At 36.0% G+C, this 20,575-nt stretch overlaps 1 protein-coding gene across 50 annotated transcripts in view; it reads right to left on the reverse strand.

The window, feature by feature from the left end:
- RBM26 (RNA binding motif protein 26) overlaps positions 1 to 20,575 on the reverse strand; it is a 95,131-nt gene that overhangs the window by 65,036 nt on the left and 9,520 nt on the right. For all 50 annotated transcript variants that reach the window (XM_074021254.1, XM_074021252.1, XM_074021251.1 and 47 more), the window contains 2 exons: positions 1,431 to 1,549; positions 4 to 140 (listed from right to left, as the gene is read on the reverse strand). In XM_074021254.1, the coding sequence (XP_073877355.1) occupies positions 4 to 140; positions 1,431 to 1,549 (256 nt within the window). The remainder of the gene's footprint in view (positions 1 to 3; positions 141 to 1,430; positions 1,550 to 20,575) is intronic.

The raw sequence follows: 20,575 nt of genomic DNA on the forward strand, positions 1-20,575 counted from the left end.
TACCTCTTCTTTCTTTATATCTTTTTCTTGGTGCGGGAAAAATTCTACCTTCAGGCTTCCTGATGATGGCTGCTCTGGAGGAGGTAGGTAACTCTTTGTATTCACAGCATCAAAAAGTTTTTCCACAAATATCTGTGTCTCTAAAAGTAAAACCAAACACCATAGATTAAAAGACATTTGTTAAGATTAATTCTCCGCTTCCACATCTCTTATCTCTAATATGATGAAATATACCTTGACTTTTATAAATTAGAAAATATACTAGTACTGGCCGGGCATGGTGGCTCACGTCTGTAATCCCAGCACTTTGGGAGGCCAAGGCGGGCGGATTGCCTGAGGTCAGGAGTTCAAGACCAGCCTGGACAACATGGTGAAACCCCGTCTCTACAAAAACATAAAAATTAGCCAGGCATGACGGTAGGTGCCTGTAACTCCAGATACTAGGGAGGCTGGGGCAGGACAATCACTTGAACCCAGAAGGCGGACACTACAGTGAGCCGAGATTGCGCCATTGCACTCAAGATCACGCCACTGCACTCCAGCCTGGGTGACAGAGCAAGACTCCATCTCAAAAAAAAAAAAAAAAAAAAAAAGGAAGAAAATATACTAATATCAACAGCTTCCCAACCAGTGTGCAATGGCACAAGTCCTGAGGCAATACTGATTCATGCTATTTTCAAGATGGCAGGGGCTGGAATGGCCACAGCCTCTGGGTCAGTCACTTCCAGCCATGACTAAGTCTTCTCCATGTAGCCTACTCAGTGTGGCAAACACAAACACTATCATTATCTAGATGTGGCAAGGTGCAAAAAGCTGAAAAGCAATGTGCTAGGTAAGATTCAAAGCAGTTTCCTAAGCAGTATTAGCTTTAAATAAATAAGCGGTCATTTTCTTAATCTTTTAATCTACATAAGAAAAAATATCAACATGCTTTAAGAATAAGCACGTGGACATTACTGAGAGGTGGCATCCATTTTAAATAAGTTATGGATATACTCAGTACTAATATTGTTTATTTAACTTTGTTAAAATTAGGGCTTCTTACTAAGTTCCTTTAATATTCTGTGGATAAACTTATTTTAAATAACTTTATTTTTTTTTAGATGAGTCTCACTCTGTCACCCAGGTTGGAGTGCAATGACGCGATCTTGGCTCACTGCAACCTCCGTCTCCCAGGTTCAAGCAATTCTCCTGCCTCAGCCTCCCAAGTAGCCGGGACTACAGGCATCCACCATCATGCCCAGCTAATTTTTATATTTTTTGTAGAGATAGGGTTTCACCATGTTGGCCAGGCTGGTCTTGAACTCCTGACCTCAGGTGATCCACCCACCTCAGCCTCTCAAAGTGCTGGGATTACAGGCGTGAGCCACTGTGCCAAGGCTTAAATAACTTTTTAAAATATAGTAGTATTTTCAAACCAAAGATCTTACCTTTCTGAAGAAATACATCCAGCTGATCAATACATAATGCCTTTAACTCTTTTTCACTTTTGTCTTTCTTTACCAAAGCCAGAACATATTTTGCTAGGGCAGATGGATCTGCATCACAGCTAAAGAAAAAAACCAACGTTGAAGAAAATTTAGCCAACTGCACATTCTACAAATTCCAGTTACAAACTGAATTAGTGAGAATAACAGTTAAGTGAGTTAATACATGTAAAAAGCACCTGGGTCACAGAGGACCTTGAAGAAATTTAAGTTCTCTTTATACTAACACTTCTTAATGCTACGTGTAGCCATTTTACTTCTTAAAAACATACCCATCAGTATATTAGTTTAAACAGCAAAAAAAGAAAGTCTAGAAATGGATCCAAACGTACTAGGAATTCAGATTTTATAAAAGTGGCATCCAAACCAACAAAGAAGAGATAAATTATGCAATAAACGTATTGAGGCCAGGCCCAGTGACTCAATCCTGTAATGACAGCACCTTGGGAGACTGAGGCGGGCAGATCGCTTGAGCCCAGGAGTTCAAGACCAGTCTGGGCAAAATGGCAAAACCCAGTCTCTACCAAAAGAAAAAAAAAAAAAGAAAAACAAATTAGGTATGATAGTGTGTGCCTATAGTCCCAGCTACTCGGGAAGCTGAGGGGGAAGAATCATCTGAGCCCAGAAGTTCAAGGCTGCAGTGATCTGTGATCGCATCACTGCATTCCAGTCTGGGTGACAGAGTAAGACCCTGTCTTAAAAAAAGAAAAGAAAATGTATTGAGACAACTTGGCAGTTATCTTTACAAAATAAAGTTGGAAACATGTTAGAGGAAAACACAGTTTATTTAACCCTGGAGTAAGAAAGACATAACATCCATATATCAAAAAAGTAATGTGATTATTAAAAAGAAAAAAAAAAAAACTCAGAATGAAGAGTCAACAAATGAAAAACAAGCTCAGTTTATCTCATCACAAACAGGCTAATTCCCCAACCCACAGTGTTTTTACCAAGACCAACATTATAAGAGAAAAAAAGACAAAGGATATGAATAGATGCTAAACCATAAAATAAATAAAAATGATTCCTAAATGAGTAAAAATTCAACCTCACCCGTAAGAGAAATACAAATTTAAGTTACACTGAAACATTTTTCAGTTATCAGGTTGGCAAAATCCAATAAATATGAAAATGTATACTGGTGGCAAGACTAATGAAAAAGCAATTTTAAACATGAGCTGGTGTGAGTGAACTGGTAGATGATAGAGTATTCTGGTAGTATCAAAGTCATAAATGCAAGTTACATCTATGAATTCTACAGATATACTCACGTGTTCAAAATAACATGCGTACAAGTTACTTATTGTCATACTGATTGTAAAATCAAAAATGTGCAGATGTCCATTTAGAGAGGACTGGAAAAATAAACTGTATTAAAATCCACACAAAAGAATGACATGTAGCAAAAGGATACAAGAAACAGGTAATGAAGTTTTCAACCCTTAAGGAAATCTTCATATCAATTTATTAAATTCAAAATGCAAGACAGAGAAAAGGTTTGTATAGTATGTACCACTTGTGTTGGGGGAGAAGGGAGAAATCTGGCTTATATATATGTGGAAGGATAAATAAACTATGGTTATTTGGGCAGGATGATAGTACGAACTATAAGTAAAGGAAGGACAGGGTCAGAAGGGAAAGTTTTTTAAAAATAATAATAATAATTCTATGTATTCATAGAGTACAATGTGATATTTTGATACCTGTATGCAAGGTGTAATGAATAAATCAGAGTAATTAGCATATCTATAACCTAAAACATTTACTTCTTTGTGTTGGGAACATTCAAAATCTTCTCTTCTAGCTATCTGAAAATATATAATAAATTAACTATAGTTACCCTACAGCGTTAAACAACACTAGAACTTACTCCTCCAATCCAGCTGTAATTTTGTATCTGTTAACCAACTTCTCCCTGTCTCCCTACCACCCTTCCCAGCATTTGGTAACCACTATTCTACTTTCTACTTATATGAGATCAACTTATTTAGCTTCCATATATGAGTGGTAACATACAGCATTAATCTTTCTGTGCCTGGTTTATTTCAATTAACAACATCAGAATGGAAAATGGTTGATGTCTGAACTATTTTCATCCAATTCAAAAAAATGATATAATTGTTTATAACTAAGCTAAAATTATTATGTAGGTTTTACAAGTTAGAGTAACTAACAATAAAATAATAGCAGTAGTTAATTACTAACACTCAAGACCTAGTTTGTGCCATGAACTGCATTTCTAATTTTACATACTATATTGGGCTCTCACTTTACTGACAAAGAAACTGAGGTTCAGAGAAAAGCTAAGTAGACTGCCCAAGACTATATAGCAAGGAAATGAATCAAGATTTAAAACTAAATCTCGTACTCCAAAGTCCACATTCTTAACCACCACACTAGACTGCCTCTTACGAGGTGCCAGAAACCTGACTTCCAATTTACTTTTTAAACACTTAAGAGTTACAGTCACTCCCTATTCACCTGATTACTCCTTTTAAAAGTCATCCACAGCCAAGCGCAGTGGTTCACACCTATAATCCCAGCACACTGGGAGGCTGAGGTGGACAAAGCACGAGGTCAGGAGTTTGAGACCAGCCTGCCCAACATGGCGAAACCCTGTCTCTACTAAAAATACACAAAATTAGCCAGGCGTGGTGGCGGGCGCCTATAATCCCAGCTACTCGGGAGGCTGAGGATGGAGAATTGCTTGCACATGGGAGGTGGAGGTGGCAGTGAGCGGAGATCGCGCCACTGCACTCCAGCCTAGGCGACAATAGCAAAACTCCATCTCAAAAAAATTCATCCACAATGCTTCCACCTCCCTGTATCCTTAGTTGCTGCCATGACACAGTCCATGCTCACCTCTTCCTGTACTCTCTCCCCTTCTTAGCTTAATTTTCAAAGACCATTATTTCAAGCAGTCTCTAAACAATGCCTCAACCACGTATGACTCATGGTCCTCTTACCATCCTTTCATCTATCCAGCTGGGTAAAATGCCAACAGAGAATCAACCCCTCAACTTAGATTTAATTTCATAGCTTGGCAGCATAAAAACAATGGCTTAATTTCACACCCATAACATAAGTGAGGGTCAGTAAATAATATCTTCCAAGGATACTGACGATACAAAAAGGTTTAACAGTAATAGCTTTAAAAGGATATAATAAAGATATTAGGAAATCACAGTAGGAAGATGACTACAAATGAGCACAGGGAAAGGATAACTTAATAGTTCATTTGAAGAAAAAGAGATACATACAATGATATATTTGACATGACATCCTTCAATCTCTTTATCTGTTAGCAATTTTAACTAATAATAAATACAAAATAGAGATTCTACATGTTCTACCTAAAGTTGAAAAGCAGAATGTTAATAAAATAACTGATACACATCCAAGTAAAGCTAGCAAATACTGCAAGACATATAGAAAACATCTCAATTCCTATATGTTTCTGGCATATAATAGTTCTATAAGAGTAAACAGTAACATATGTCACTGAATCAAAAAGTACATCTTAAAGAGTGGATAGCTTTGCTTGCACAGAATTTGTACAGAGAAACTTGACTGTAAGTCAATCAACAGACGGATTTTACTTATTATAAAGACCACAAAGGCAACTGATAAAGTGTCAGAGATAAGAGCTACTTTCTTAATGAACTAGTAGTTTATTGTATATGCTATAAGACTCACTTGATCAACATCACTGTAGTTGTTTTACAGTATCCTCAAATTCTTCATTCCTCCCTTCAGAAAGGTAAAGCCTAATTTCCTACCCCATGAACATAGACTCAATTTAGTGACTTGTTTTTTAACAAATAGAAGTGACGGTGTGTTTGACTTCTAAGACTAGGTCTTAAAAGTTACTGTGACATCTTCTTCGTGCAGGCTTTCTTTCTTTCTGTCTCTCTCTCTCTCTCTTGTTCTACAGAAATCACCTGCTATGCCCCAAGGAAGGACACTAAAGCAGCCTTAGGGAGAACACCATGTGGCTAATAAATGTGGCCTTCAGTCAATGGCTAGCAAAGAACTGAGGCCTCTTAACCAACAGCCACATGTGAGTGAGCTTGGAAGTAGATTCTACTGTCCCAGCACAACCTTAAGACTACACGTGTGCCCAGCAGCTTGACTACAATCTCATAAGGGACACTGAGTCAGAAATATCCAGTTAACTTGCTCCCAAATTCCTGACCCACAGAAACCGTAAGATAATAAATGTATGCCGTGTCACCAAGTTTCAGGGTAATTTGTCACTCAGGATTCACAGATCAACTTTTCTCATAAAGCTATTTCCATTTATTTACAAAGATTTGAAATGAGTTATGATCTATGCAACAAGAAAAAAAATCCACTTCGATGGTACAAGAGGTTTTTTAAATACTTTCACTTTTTCTTTCAAAAATTTACTTCGATATACTTATTTCAACATTTTTAAATAAGGAGATTTAAGACTTTCACTTTTTCTTTCAAAAATTTACTTCCATATACTTATTTCAACATTTTTAAATACAATGATTTATGATACACTAAATTTTTGTTTTATCATAATCAGCATGGGAATACTCAGATCTATGATGAAATAAGGATGAAGAATTGGAATAATAACCTTTTGATGTATCTTGAGATATACTTACATCTGGCCATCTGGTAATACTGTATGAGACCATGAAACAGATATCCTGAATAAGCACAACCAACCAGACATCAACCAAACTAGACATCAAGCTAAACCTATTTCAATTTACTGGAAATCATTATGATACATAATACTATTACTGCGTTTTATTGAACTGCTGTAAATAAACTCAGTCTACACTGAGTCTAAATGCTGTAATTTAATATTGGTTTGGGTGTCATGGTGAATTTTCAACTTATTAGTGGTTTTTCCAGTAACTTACCTGCCATTTTTCAATTCTCTCAACGAAATACCAAATCTGTTTCATTTTCACACCATTATTTTTTAAATAGGACATTTTAAAAATGAATTAAAATGTTAGCAGCTAAAAATCTAGAGGAAGCCTTTCATGATTTTTTAAATTATTATGGTCTATAAACCAGTTTTATAAAAAAGCAAGACAGAATTCCAGAAGAATCTCTGCTTAACATCTTCTGTAGAAGCAATCTGAACTGAAACAAAAACCATTAGCCACAACAAATAAACTACCACATACAGTTCTAAATCCTTGAAATAATCTGAAAGGCAGATGACTTTTTAACATGTGTTAAGAGTTCAAATTACATAGAAGCAGGGGTTAAAATTTCGCATTTAATGGCAAAACAACTGAATTTGCATTTAGGAGGCAATTTTCCTTAAGTCCTATAAGAAGTTCCATTTTTACTTCAATATTTTTGAAAACAAAAAGCTGAGTAAAAAATATAGACCACAGAAATTTAGTAATATACTGAAATGGTATATATCAGGAACAGAAAGGCAAAACGTATGTTCTCTTTTCTATTCGTCTTTTGTGTTATATTATCTGAACATCTAGTAATGATGTTATGCAAAGTCAATTAAATATTCAAATTACCTAATTTAAAAAACTATATTCATATAGCAAACTATTTTTAAAAATTATCTCCATGGCTAGCAAGATTGTTCGAGGTACTTTACTATACCAGTTGCCACTGCTGATAAAAGGTTTGTAATTTGAATGATCTGTATCTTGTCAGAGCTAGACTTTTCTTTACCCCTGCTATACTGCTAGCATCCTGAAAATGCGTGAAAGAAAAAGTAGAGCTGAAACTGCCTTACAGATCAAGGAAAAAAAGAATCAAGTTTTGAAAAGTACTTCTTAGCTCCCACAAACAACAAAATCTGCCAATAAAGTAGGATTCTGACCACCAAGTGCTCCAACTGCAATTACTCTTGTGTGTGTGTTGGGGCTGGTGAGGGGACAGAATACAAACAAAAGCAAAAACTACAAAACAAGGCATGAGATGTGACTTAACAATAGCATTTGTAGAGGGCAAATAGAAGGTGAACAACTTAAGTACTTTAATAAATGGTTAAGTTAAAGGAAATGAAAGTGTGAAATGGCTGGGAGGAAACACGAACTCTAAACATGCAATAAACAGAAAACTGAGAACTGGACAGGAAAGAGTGCTGCTCTCCTATGCAGTAGAGTGTTAGTGCTTTCAGTTCTAGGTACCACCTTTATAAATCCATGAACAAACTCAAACAGATTCTTAGAAAATGAACAAGATGGTACATGGATGTCATTATTAGACGGTTTTCTAGGGATTCTCAGCCTAGAGAACTGAAATGTCAGAGAGAACTTGGTAAGTCTTCAAATAATTGAAAGGTTATCACAAGGAAAAAGGATTACATTTGTCCAATATATCCAAGGAACGTAACTAAAGCCAGTAAGCAGAAGCAGCCAAACAGGTTTTGGCTTAAAATAGAGACAGACTTTTTTTTTTTTTTTTTAAATAATCAGAGGCCTCCCAAAGGCAGAACAAACTGCCCGAGGGTTCTCCATCATTAGAATGGTTTCAAGCATAGGCTGAACAGCTCTTGGCAGATAAGCACTGGATTGGATAGTAAATCCCTCACAAATATCAATGCGTATAATCATTAGGTTTAAATTTGTTCATGAGATATTGTGCATATATATGAAATATAAGATAATACTTATAGTAAGTATTATAGTCTGTTCAATTACTGATCTACATATATTAGTAATAAAAAAGCATTTTTTAAAAATTACACTGTAGATAAAATATACCTTACAAAAAATCTGAGACATATTAATAGTTACTAAGCAAGAGAATATACGTACAAATATCTGTTTCACTAGATCAATGGCTCATTTCTGTCAGGGATTATCTTTCATCTTCATATAGTTTGATGAATAAAATAAGAAAATATGTTGAGTTTGGTGATTATCGTCCAAATATCGCATTCACTATTCAAGAACATTTTAAAAGCACCTACTCTGTCACTGTTCTAGATCCCGAAAACACAACTTTTAGAAACGTCACTGTTGCCACAGAATTTACATTGGTGGGTGGGGGGAGACAATATGCATATTACACAAACATACGTTTATACTATGTATTGTCAACATGTGCTCTGAGGAAAAATCCAGGTTGAAAGGATAAAGTGTAAAGGAGGAGAAAGGAAGAAAGGTAAGGAGAAAGAAAACAGAAAAGATAAAACAAGTATTATTTAAGATCATCAAGGAAGGACTCTGTTGAAGTGACATTTAAACAGGGATCTGAATTTAGATAGGAATGGAAATGGAATGCAAGCATGCTTTATGGCTATCTAGGAAAAAAAAAAAAATTTTTTTAAAGCCCAGGCCAAGGGAACCTATCAGAAACAGCCTAAGGCCTACTTGACCTACTTGACACATATGAGGGATAGGAGTCAAGTGAAATGGAGCAAAGTGAGCATTCATGAACACTGGAGTTTCCAATTTTAATTCTCCAAGGATTTCAAATTAACTGCTTCAGTGAGCTCTGGCAAATTAAATCTCTAAATCACTACCAAGTCATTCACATCAATGATTTTAAAGGCATAAAAATAAAACTTTGTCAATTCCTGAATATACTGTGTTAACGACACAGCTAATAAAGCTTTTTTCCCATTTTACTTTTTTAGAGACAAAGTCTTGCTGTTACCCAGGCTGGAGGGCAGTGGTGCAATCATGGTTCACTGAAGCCTTGAACTCCTGCCAAGAGATCCTCCCACCGCTGCCTCCCGTGTAGCTAGGACTACAGGTGCACACAACTACATCTGGCTCATTTTTGTGTGTATGTAGAAATAGCGTCTTGCTCTGTTGACCAGGCTGGTTTTGAACTCCTGGCCTCAAGTGATCCCCCTGCCTCGGCCTCCCAAAGTGTTGGGATTTACAGGTGTGAGCAATAGTGCCCAGCTGGCATCTTTGTTTTTTAAAAAATAGTTCAGTTGGAGACTTCCAGCTTCATGCATACCCTTTAAAAGCATAGAAGTGACCATCTAAGAAGGTCATTCTCTGCCAACTATATCTGGAATGGAGAGGGAAATACACTAAAGTTACAGAAGCCAAAAATAATACAGAAAATCAAATGTTATAATAAAATATCTTTAAAAACTAAATATTCTTAATAAGAAACAAATCACCTTTAGAAATAAAGGTCATACTAATCCCCCAACACACTCATAGTGTGTTTTAGTTTTTGAGATTTTCAAAACAGTAATGAGACTGTAAAGAAATCTTTAATACTCCAATACAATATTTCAAAAAATTTGTTTTGCACGAGTTTCTTGGAGACTTTAGACATTTAGTAGAATGTAACTCACGGAATTTAACCCAAGCTTCCATTTTCAGTAATCTTGAAAAGGAGCTGGAGGTGGCAGTGGGAATTAAAAATTAAATTTAAATATGTTAACTGAGTAACTTTAGAACACGGATATGCACCCACGTCTGTTCCTTCCAAATTTTCATTTTATATTCAGGAAAAATATCTAATTTGCATCAAAGTCATGATTTTATATTCTGTACTTCGAATTACTCTTTTAAAAATCCAAATTTCATTGCAGCAAGCATAATACATACATTGAAATTTTCAATTGCTGTAATTTATTACATGCTTCATTCAATTCGAACAAGAAAGCAAAAATAGATTACTTATATACAGCAATTAGTTACAGCAAAGACTACTCATTAAGAATTATTATACACCCAGTTCATTCTACAAAATAAAATCATCTAAACATGATCCATCCTTGAGCATCACACATTCTATTAATACTTCTTCATCACTGCAAAATGTATCACAATACATGTAATTACAACACTGAAAACTACTGGCCAGTCCTTTTATTCCCCCACATCACTCCAAGAAATAGCAGTGATTCCATCTTACTTTTAGAACAACGATTCTCACATTTTTGGTATCAGGAGCCCTCTATGCTTTACAAATAAGGAACCAGTCCAAACAGCTTTTTATTTAAAAGAGTTATGTCAATATTTATTAAGAATTAAAATTGAGAAAAAATTTAGTTTAGTTTGAAATAATAAATCCATTGTAACTTAGCATAAAAACCCTATATATTTGTTTGAGTAATGAGAAGAAGAATTTATTCGTGCAAACAAACAGGAAGCCTATATGTGGGGCTGGCTTTTTTTCTGAATCCAGGAGTTCAAATCATATCACCAGGACTCTCTATTCTGCATTTTCACTTTCAGAAAGGCTCTCTATGTGTGGCAAAAATGATGGCCCCCAAGCAGTTCCCGGCTTACATTATTCTCACAGCTAGTGAAACCAGAAAAAGGAGGCTACTCTTCTCTCCCCCAGCATCCATACTGGCCTCTGAAAATGACTCATCTTTCCCAGCTTAGGTCATATGCCCACTGCAGGTCAGGGATGGGCAGAGCTCTATGATAAACAGCCTCACCTGAAATTAAATACCATATTTTTTAAATTAAAAAAACCCAAAAACTATTTTTCCAAAATAAAACACAACTTTTCTGAGAAGAGTGACCACGTTTTACACTTTTTGCAAATACCTTTGTCTGGCTTAATGGAGGACAGGCCGATTCTTATATCTGTTTTTACATTCGGTCTGTTATGATATGTTATATTGCTTGAAGTACATGAAGAAAAACTGACCTGACGCAGATACATAGTTGGAAAAATAAGGACCTCACAGACACCATGAAAGGCTCTCAGGAAATTCCAGGAATCCTCATACCACACTTGGGAACCATACCTTTAGAAGTTACATAACTTCTAAATTAAATTAAAAAAAAAAAAAAAAAAAAAAAAAGAAGTGTCCATTAAGTGTCAAAGACCCAACAATCAGATCACAAAACCAAAGTAAAAGTTTGTGCTATTCAGTGCAAAGAGCAGCAGCCCAAATGACAAACTAAGCACAGATCGTTGTGGTTATAAGTATGGTTATAACATCAAGCCACAGAATTCTCTCTTTAAAAAAAAAAAAAAAAAAAAGGTGGATCTGCAATATGGTAGCCCATGACTAATCTTCATATTTAGTTTTAGTTTTTTTTTTTAATTCCTATTTATAGTTGAGGAAGAATTGAGTTCTCTGAGAAAAGACTGGTTCTAGAGGCCACCCCCACTCCAGTTACTCACATTCTATCTAGTTAACAACAGAGCTCAGATAATCTCTCCCTCTGGTTACTAAAATTAGAGAGTAGAGGCTAGTGAACATTTTCTTTTAAAACCAAAAAGGCAAAATTATCCAAAAGAAATAGCACTAAAACTAGAAATACAAAAAACCTAGTTCTATCATCCTGTTGGATAAATTTGGCTGAGTCGATTAAACCTTTAAACTTTTTCTGATATTTCTTTAAAAGGTCTGGCTAATGCTGTGTGGTTATGTATGCCAGAGATTCATTTTTAAGTCTTTCTCTAACATTGCTACCAAAATTTTCTGATACGGTTACCAGAGTCATGCCAAAATCTTTCTTTAAAAAGGAGAAATTATTACAGACACTTTTCCGCTCATGAATCTTAAGACTAAGCAAACTAAGCTTCAGTTTCTTCATCTAACAGCTGACCTGCCAAACTAGAAATAATTACCAATAAGTATAATTACAAATAAGAAGCACTTTATTAACCTGCCAAGCACCCTAACAATCGTTAAGGAATTACTAAATAATGAACTATGATTTAAAAATGCCTATAATCGCCCCTAAAAACATACTTTAGTTAAATTCTGGTTGTCATATTTTAAGTCCTATATTCCCTTTCAAACCTACTTTGTCCCAAGCCAAATTGTCAGCCTTTCTATGAAGCGGTCTGGTATTGAAGAAAAGCACTGAACTGTACTCCAAAAAACACAGAGTTTTCAGATTTCCAGTCTGGTGTCATTTCTACTTTATTCACTAGTTATATAATCCTGTGTTAGCATTTTATTTCTCTAGGCTTTAGTTTACTCATTTTAAAAATAAAGGCACTGAACCATACAATCTGAAGAAGTGGGTCATTTTTGTGAAAAAATATTAAGCTTTTACCACTTTGCACTCTTTCTCCCTTCTCATTCCCAGTAACTTTTAGTTAACTGAATTTCAGAATAATTCAGCACAGAGCATTAGAATCATCAAGAGATTTTTTTTTTTTTCCTTTATGTCTCTCTGAAGAGTCACAGAATCCCATTTCCTCAGCACTCATGACCAAATTTTGAGCCCTTGGAAGGCATAAATAGATAAATTCTACTTAATAGAAACATTTTGTATATTTCTCCTAAATTGTCAGACCTATGTATCTATACATTGTTTCTACCACTGTTATATAGCAACTACCGGTATGTTTGTCTGTTTCTCCCATTGGTATACAGATAACTATGTCTGCCTTTTCCCTAGAACAAATCACAATGTATTGAGAAGGAGCTTCTAATTACCAACATTATACCAATCTAAATTCAGGCATTCACAACTCAGTCTTAAACTAGACTAAGAAATGGCTAAGTAGTCTTCCTTTGTCTTCAAAATGTTTTATCTAATCAAACCTCTACATGCCATAAACTGGAGTGCAGTGGCAATCTCGGCTGACTGCAACCTCTGCCTCCCGCGTTCAAGCAATTCCCCTGCCTCAGCCTCCCCAGTAGCTGGGATTACAGGCATGTACCACCACGTCCGGCTAATTTTTGTATTTTAAGTAGAGATGGGGTTTCACCATGTTGGCCAGGCTGATCTTGAACTTCTGACCTCAGGTGATCCACCCGCTTGGGCCTCCCAAAGTGCTGGGATTACAGGCGTGAGCCACCGTGCCCAGCAAGCAACATTCTTAAAAAGAGATCGGATCAAGTAACTCCTGTTTTAACCTTCACCACATCTCATTAATATAGCTCCAAAACTGTCCGATCACTTCAGTATGGCAATAAAACTTTCTCTACATCTGAAACCCACAGAGGTTAGGTGGATTCAAGAGCCTTTTCCTAATCACAATGTATACTCATGATTCCTCCAAACTTCATGTATTCTCACAGAACTTAACTGTTCCTCCAATTTGGCTGTTTAACCTCATCAGAGGCATCCAAACTCAACATGATTCAATTTAGGAAAGTACATTAATAACTTTGCAGACTGGTAACTGCAAGTTTATAAAGCAGTTTTCAAAATAAGGTCTACCTATTTCACAGTCTGCCGGCTACTATAAAAAATTAAACTTTTTAAAAAGGTAAGATAAGTATTTGAGAGATCATTAAAGAAAATAACAGTAACATACAAGAAACGTCACAACAACCTCTTACAAAATATGCCCACAAAAAGATCACAAGTTATAGACCTTACAGCACCTGTTATTGCATTTATAACTAATACAAAGAGCAACCAAAAAACGATCTGCTGAAGTATATGTTAATGCAATGTGGAATCTGTAATCATTCAAACACTTTTCATTTATAAGTGACTTCATTTAAGATTTTATAAATGTTTTTTATCGACTTTTAAATTGCCTGTAAAATGGAAAATAAATAAATGCAGAATGTATGGAGCAGAGATATAGAGAACTCAAAAGCAGACTAGAATTTACATTGATACACTATCTCCTGTCACTTCTTTTAAAATGGCTCTTTAAAAAACAAAATGAGGAATTACTAATAATGCAATACATAACATCATAAAACAAGTTCATCTGAACTACTGGATTTAAACCAAGAAAGTATACTTAATACTAAGAAAGCCCCCAATAGCAGCATTAGCTGACTTCTAGAAAATAACTTCTACTAATGAGAATAAAGCAAACCATACACACAGAGGAAGATGTTCATTGCAGAGTTATTTAGAAAGTCAAAAACAGTGTACCAGTTGTGTTGTTAAAGAAAAAAAGAAACAGGGAAAAAAAAAAGTTATTTGGAAAGCCAAAGAAAAAAGAAAACAACCTAAATGACAAATAAGAACAGAACGGTTACATAAACTATAGTCTCTCATCCACATACTAACCAAGCCTAATCCTGCTTGGCTTCCAAGTTAGATGAGATCAAGGGTATTCAGAGTGGTATGGCCGTAGATGATTTGGTCATGCAAAAACACTGGATTTCAGCCATTGTAACAGCATAAAAACTACATATTAATAGTAAAAGTTCAAGGATGGGAAACGTGAAGAGGATTTTGCTTTTCATTTCAAAGTCTTTAAGTTTTCCTTGACTATGTACAGGAATTACTTAAATAATTCAAGAAAATAAACTTTTTCCCCCTAAAAAGTAATAATTACATCATAAAGTACTATTTAAACAAAGTGCAATATACTCACATAATGGAATTCTATGGAACCACTGGAAAGAACAGGAATCTACCTAATACTATACTTTTATGGGATGATGTGCAGTGTTACTGGAAATACTAATTGCAGTAGTAACATATAAATGATTCTATCTATGAAAAAAAGTTACGTATCTTCATAAATAGGTGGCACATGTATGCTTATTTTTACAAATATGTTTACATGTTTACATATGAGAATCAGAAAGCAATAAGAAGACTCATTTTTGGTTTCTATTTCTATGCTGTTTAAATTTTTATTAGAACCATCACGTACTATTTTCAATTAATAAGACTTAAGAAATTGTGTTAACTAATCCAGCCTAAAAATAATGAGAGCATTATTATTAACTACTATATATACCATGAATCTGACAACAGACTACTACTCAGAAATACTAAGAAGCAAACTACAGATATATGCAATAATATGAATAAATCTCAGGCATATTACAAGGAGTTAAAAAGAAGCCTTGCTCAAAATAATACTCTGATTCCATTGGCAGAAAGTTTTACAAGAGGTAATACTAATATACGTGGAAAAAAAGAACACTGCTTCCTTCTAGAGGTAGGTGGGGGCACAGGAAAAGAAATGAGTAAATTTTCCAGGGCTATAGTAATGTTCTTTATCTTAACAGGTGACTGGGTTACAAAAATGTATACACTTGTCAAAATGACGAAATGGTACCCTTAAGATCTGTGCACTTGATTGTATCAAAATTCTAAAATTAAAATAAAAACTAAAATCCTGAAGTAAAGCATGGTATGCATGCTTTAGGGGTAAGTGCACTGACATCTGCGATTTATTCTGAAATGAACCAAAGGATAATAGTGACAAGCACACTAAAATGTTAATGGCAGAATCTCAATGATGGGTATGTCACTGTAAAATTCTTTCAACTTTTCTGTATATTCAAAATTTTCATAATAAAGTTGAGGGGCAAGGGCAGTCAAGCATACCAGGCAGGAAAATTCTAAAAATGAACATTATTGGCAGGGGACTAGCCTTTTATCACCAAAAATAAGAGAATAGTGTAAAAGACATAGATAAATATAACATATAAAAAGTCTAGAATAAACCCAAATACATATAAGAACTCAGTATCTATTTAAGGTTGCATCTCAAATCCTTGGGAAAACATGGATTATGCAGTCAAGTTTTATAGAGATACCTTTGTGTGCATGTGGATAAAAATACATAAATAAGGCTTTATCCCTACTTCATACTTGGATTTTCTTTCAAAATAAGATAATAAAGGACATGTGTGATACTACTTGAGAAAATACAGTGACTGGTTTCCATTTTGCCTGACTTCTCGTGGTCACAGTATGATTTATAGCACACATATTGTCAATTAGAGTTCATTAATTGACTGGTAAATCAATTAGTACACTGGCATACAGTAAGCACAACTAGTGATAACTTTTGCTATATTATCACTGGCAATAATTTCATCTCAAAACAGGGAAAGTTTTTCTGACTATGACTACAATAGAAAATCTAGACTCCATGGAGTAAAGGATAAATTCAACTACATAAAATGAAGCATTTCTTTGTGTGTGTGTTTGTGTGTTTTTGAGACAGAGTCTTGTTCTGTCGCTCAGGCTGGAGTGTAGTGGCCCCATCTTGCGTCACTGCAACCTCCACCTCCTGGGTTCAAGCTGTTCTCCTGCTTCAGCTTCCCAAGTAGCTGGGATTACAGGTGCCCACCACAACACCAGGCTAATTTTTATATTTTTAGTAGAGACAGGGTTTCACCATGTTGGCCAGGCTGGTCTCAAACTCTTGACCTCAAATGATCCACCCACCTCAGCTTCTCAAAGTGCTGGGATTACAGGCGTGAGCCACCGCACCCAGCTGAAGCATTTCTATATTAGAAAAATTAACACAAGCCGGATCAAAACATAAATGTCAGTATGGAAAAGAGAAAGTTGCAGCTCATATCATAATTTCCCTAATACATGAAAAGCTCCTACAAATCAACTTTTTAAGAAACCAACAATGTATCAGAAAAACCAGGGAGTGTAAGAACGATCAACAGAAAAAAATACATAATATGTAACATACAACATATAATTATATTACATATATAATTATATAATAGTAATATACAATTAGTAATCATACACAATTACATTATATATTATTTATGATGTAACCGTTACTTTTTAGGGAAAAAAGCTTATTTTCTTAAATTATTAATCTCTGAAGCATTATATATTATATATAATAATTATATAAGTATGTATTATATATAAGCAATGGTTACATCATAAATCATAAACATATTCTAATATATTAGTTATATAATTATATATGTTATACATATAAACATATCTAATGCATAAAATACATATTATCTATATATAATAATTTACATAAATTTATATATAAAAATAAACATAGGAAAAATTTTTCAACCTAACTTTTATAAGATAAATGCACATTAAAACTACATTAGCCATTCCATCTTGGGCTGGATGTGGAAAATCACAAGAGACCATTGCTTTCACCCCAACAACAAAAAACAAGCCACTTTAACTACAAAACTATAGTATTTTTTAAAACCTAAAGAGCTTGAGGAGACCAAAAAAAAAAAAAATTCATAAATGAACTAAATTCCAGAAAGTGCCAAGCCCTTCAGAAGAGCAAAGAAACCCATGTTTACTCTCATTCCTGGTGGAAAGTCAGGAAGAAAAATATGACTCCATAGATGGAGGTAAAGAGAAACCAGCCAAACTTTAAATCATCTTTTAGCAGTCATATATATGTGCTGTCGAGAGAGATTAGAATCAGAAGTACCACAAGCCACAAAGTGAGTCTATAGCCACTCATCGACACTTACTAACCAAAGACTCGTGAGTAATTCTGGGAGCAAGGAAGAACTAGAAGTGATCACCAAGAAACTAAAAGCTTCCAGCTAACAAAGTCTGAGGGTAGAGCACAAGGGCTGAGGGAAACCCCTCTGAGGCATTCTTGGGTGGGTTACCATTCAAAAGACAAGGAAAGGAACAACACTGTTGAAAAATAGTTCCAAAAGTCATAAAGGCAGGAGGTAAGACTGAAGAACAAAGATCTCCTCAGCAATTCAAAAACCTGGAACCAGAGGCACCTGCTCTCTCAAGTTGCCCACTTGGCCCTCTTCCAAGTGTACTTCCTTTCATACTTGCTGTAAAGCATTTTAATAAACATTCACTCCTGCTCTAAAACTTGCCTCAGTTTTTCCTTCTGCCTTATATCTCCTTGGTCGAATTTTTTCTTCTGAGGAGACAAGAAGTGAGATTGCTGCAGACCCATACGAATTTGCAGCAGTTAACATATGTCGGTGCTGCATGACCTGGGTACATTCCCTACTCATAAGAGACCTGTACGCAGTGCCGTCTTCGGCTGGAGGCATTCAAACCACATAGACAGTTTTATTCTCCCATTCACTGTCTAGCTTACTAACCAACCATCAGAACAATTCCTCTTGGTCACAAGTGGCTCTGCTCCCCCATCTGACCACTGAGATCACCCTACTGAGTGGCTCGTGGTGGTGGGAAGGACCTTGGGGTCTGCACCGAGTAGAACTGAGGCACTAATGACCCTCCTGGACACGAGGCTCACGAGAATGATAGGGCTAAAGCCTAAACCCGTGTAGTGCTTTGGGTTTCCTCTTTTTTCAACTAAACTCAGTTTTCCCCAAGAAGCGGCACTGCCTATTCTTTTTGTGCGTGTGTGTTCTGCAAATGGCTGTGTGCGTCTGCTGGACTGTTCACCTTGGGAGAAAATCTGCCTGTTTTCACTCTGCATGCCACATGACTTCTTAAATACACACTTCTTATTTGTGCACCTGCGGCTTTTACTGAGTTTACACAGTAGCAAAGGCCCAGGATCCCCTACAGATATCCCGAGATGTATACCTGTTCTTATCCTACCAGCTCAAATGACCTACAACCCTTCCCCTGTCTGCTGGCACATTGCTGGGACAAACACTAATTGGAATTGCGGCTCTGTCAGCTCCTTATGACTTACCATATGCTTTCCATTCCTGTTATGCCCCATGGTTGAGTTTTCTGGTGGCTTTTGAAGCAGTTTGTCAACCTGCATAAGGGCTCACTCTGGCCCTTTGATTCCACCTACTTGCTTTTTGAATTAGCACCCCTTTAGGAGGAAGAGAAATTCTTCTTTTGCCATTTGCGAGTGCTTACCTCAAGCCCTAAGTCCTCTAGAGGTTACTACTTTCTATCAAGAGGACAAATAAACGTTGCCCTCTGGAATCAAAGTGCTGTTTTTGGAAGCATATAAAGGCTTTCCATAAGTATTTCTCTCGCTTCCTCCCAACTTCCTTCTGTAGCATCCATTCCTCTACTCCATGCCTTTCTCAACATGCATCAAGACTTTCAAGGTCATATTTGAATGAAAGGAAGTCCAGCCCCCTTGCGGCAATTAGCTAAATTTTATTTTATTTTTATTTTTGACAGTCTCGCTCTGTTGCCCAGGTTGGAGTGCAGTGGCACCATCTCGGCTCACTGCAGCCTCCGCTTCCTGGGTTCAGGTGATTCTTCTGCCTTAACCTCCTGAGTAGATGGGATTACAGGTGCCCATCACCACAGCCAGCTAATTTTTGTATTTTTAGTACAGACGGGGTTTCACCACATTCGTCAGGCCGGTCTTGAACCCCCTGATGTCAGGTGATCCATCCACCTTGGCACCCAAAGTGCTGGGATTACAGGTGTGAGTCATGGCACCCAGCCCCAAAGGGAAAATTCTGATTCTGCCCTCAAAGCATTTGAAGCCAATAGTGAACTGATTCAAACGAAAGTTGTTACAAAGCCCAGAACCAATTAGACTACAGGGCAACTAAATGACTCAGCCTCCACTCAAGTGGCCTAACAAAAAAAAAGGCATGCCCTTTACTGAAAATAAATTTTATTTACTTCAGTCTCTACAGTCCTTTTACACAAAGGATCTAGCATAAAAGCAACTGAGGGGAACACAAAATAGTAAGCAAATGTGATCTACATGAGATGAAATAGTCAATGGAAACATACTCAGAGACTGCCCAAATAATAGATTAGATGGGGACTTCACAATAATGATAAAAATGCTAAAGAATTTACTGCAAAATGTGGACAACATGCATGGAGAGCTGGGGGAACTTCAGTGAATACATAGAAACTATTGGAGCCAAATGGGAAAACTTAGAAATAAAAAATTTGAATCAGAAATAACTCTCCTTTGCAGACTGGAAACAGTAGAGAAAAAACAATAGTGAACTTGAAAACAGGGAAAGAGGTTCATATCTATAATCTCAGCACTTTGGGAAGCTGAAGTGGGAGGATTACTCGACACCAGAAGTTCAAGACAACTCTAGTTAACATAGCGAGACCCTATCTCTACAAAAAAAAAAAAAAAAAAAAATTTAAATTAAAAAATCAGCTGAGTGTGGTGGTGTGTGACTGACATCCCAGCTACCAAGGCACAAGAATCCCTCGAGCCCAGGAGGTCAAGTCTGCAATTAGTTACAATCACGCCACTGCACTCCAGCTTGGGCAAGAGAGTGAGATGCTGTCTCTTTAAAAAAAAAAAAAAAGGAAAATAACAAATATCCAAATCAAAAGCAAAGGGACAAAAGTAATTTTTTAAAACATACATGAGATTTGTAGGATACTATCAAATAATCTAACATACAAGGAACTAAATATAAAGTCTCAGAAAAAGAGGAAAGAAAAATGGGGCAGAAAAATTTTGAAGATATAGTGAACACGAACTTTCCAAAACTGATGAAAGACCCAAAACACAGACTCAAATTGGCAAATCTAAGAAGGGTAAAACACAAACACAGACACACAAGCCTACCATAGTCAAATTGCTGACCAAATAAAAGGAAG

Source organism: Macaca fascicularis, chromosome 17 (assembly GCF_037993035.2).
Source record: "Macaca fascicularis isolate 582-1 chromosome 17, T2T-MFA8v1.1".
In the NCBI taxonomy this organism is placed as follows: domain Eukaryota; kingdom Metazoa; phylum Chordata; class Mammalia; order Primates; family Cercopithecidae; genus Macaca; species Macaca fascicularis.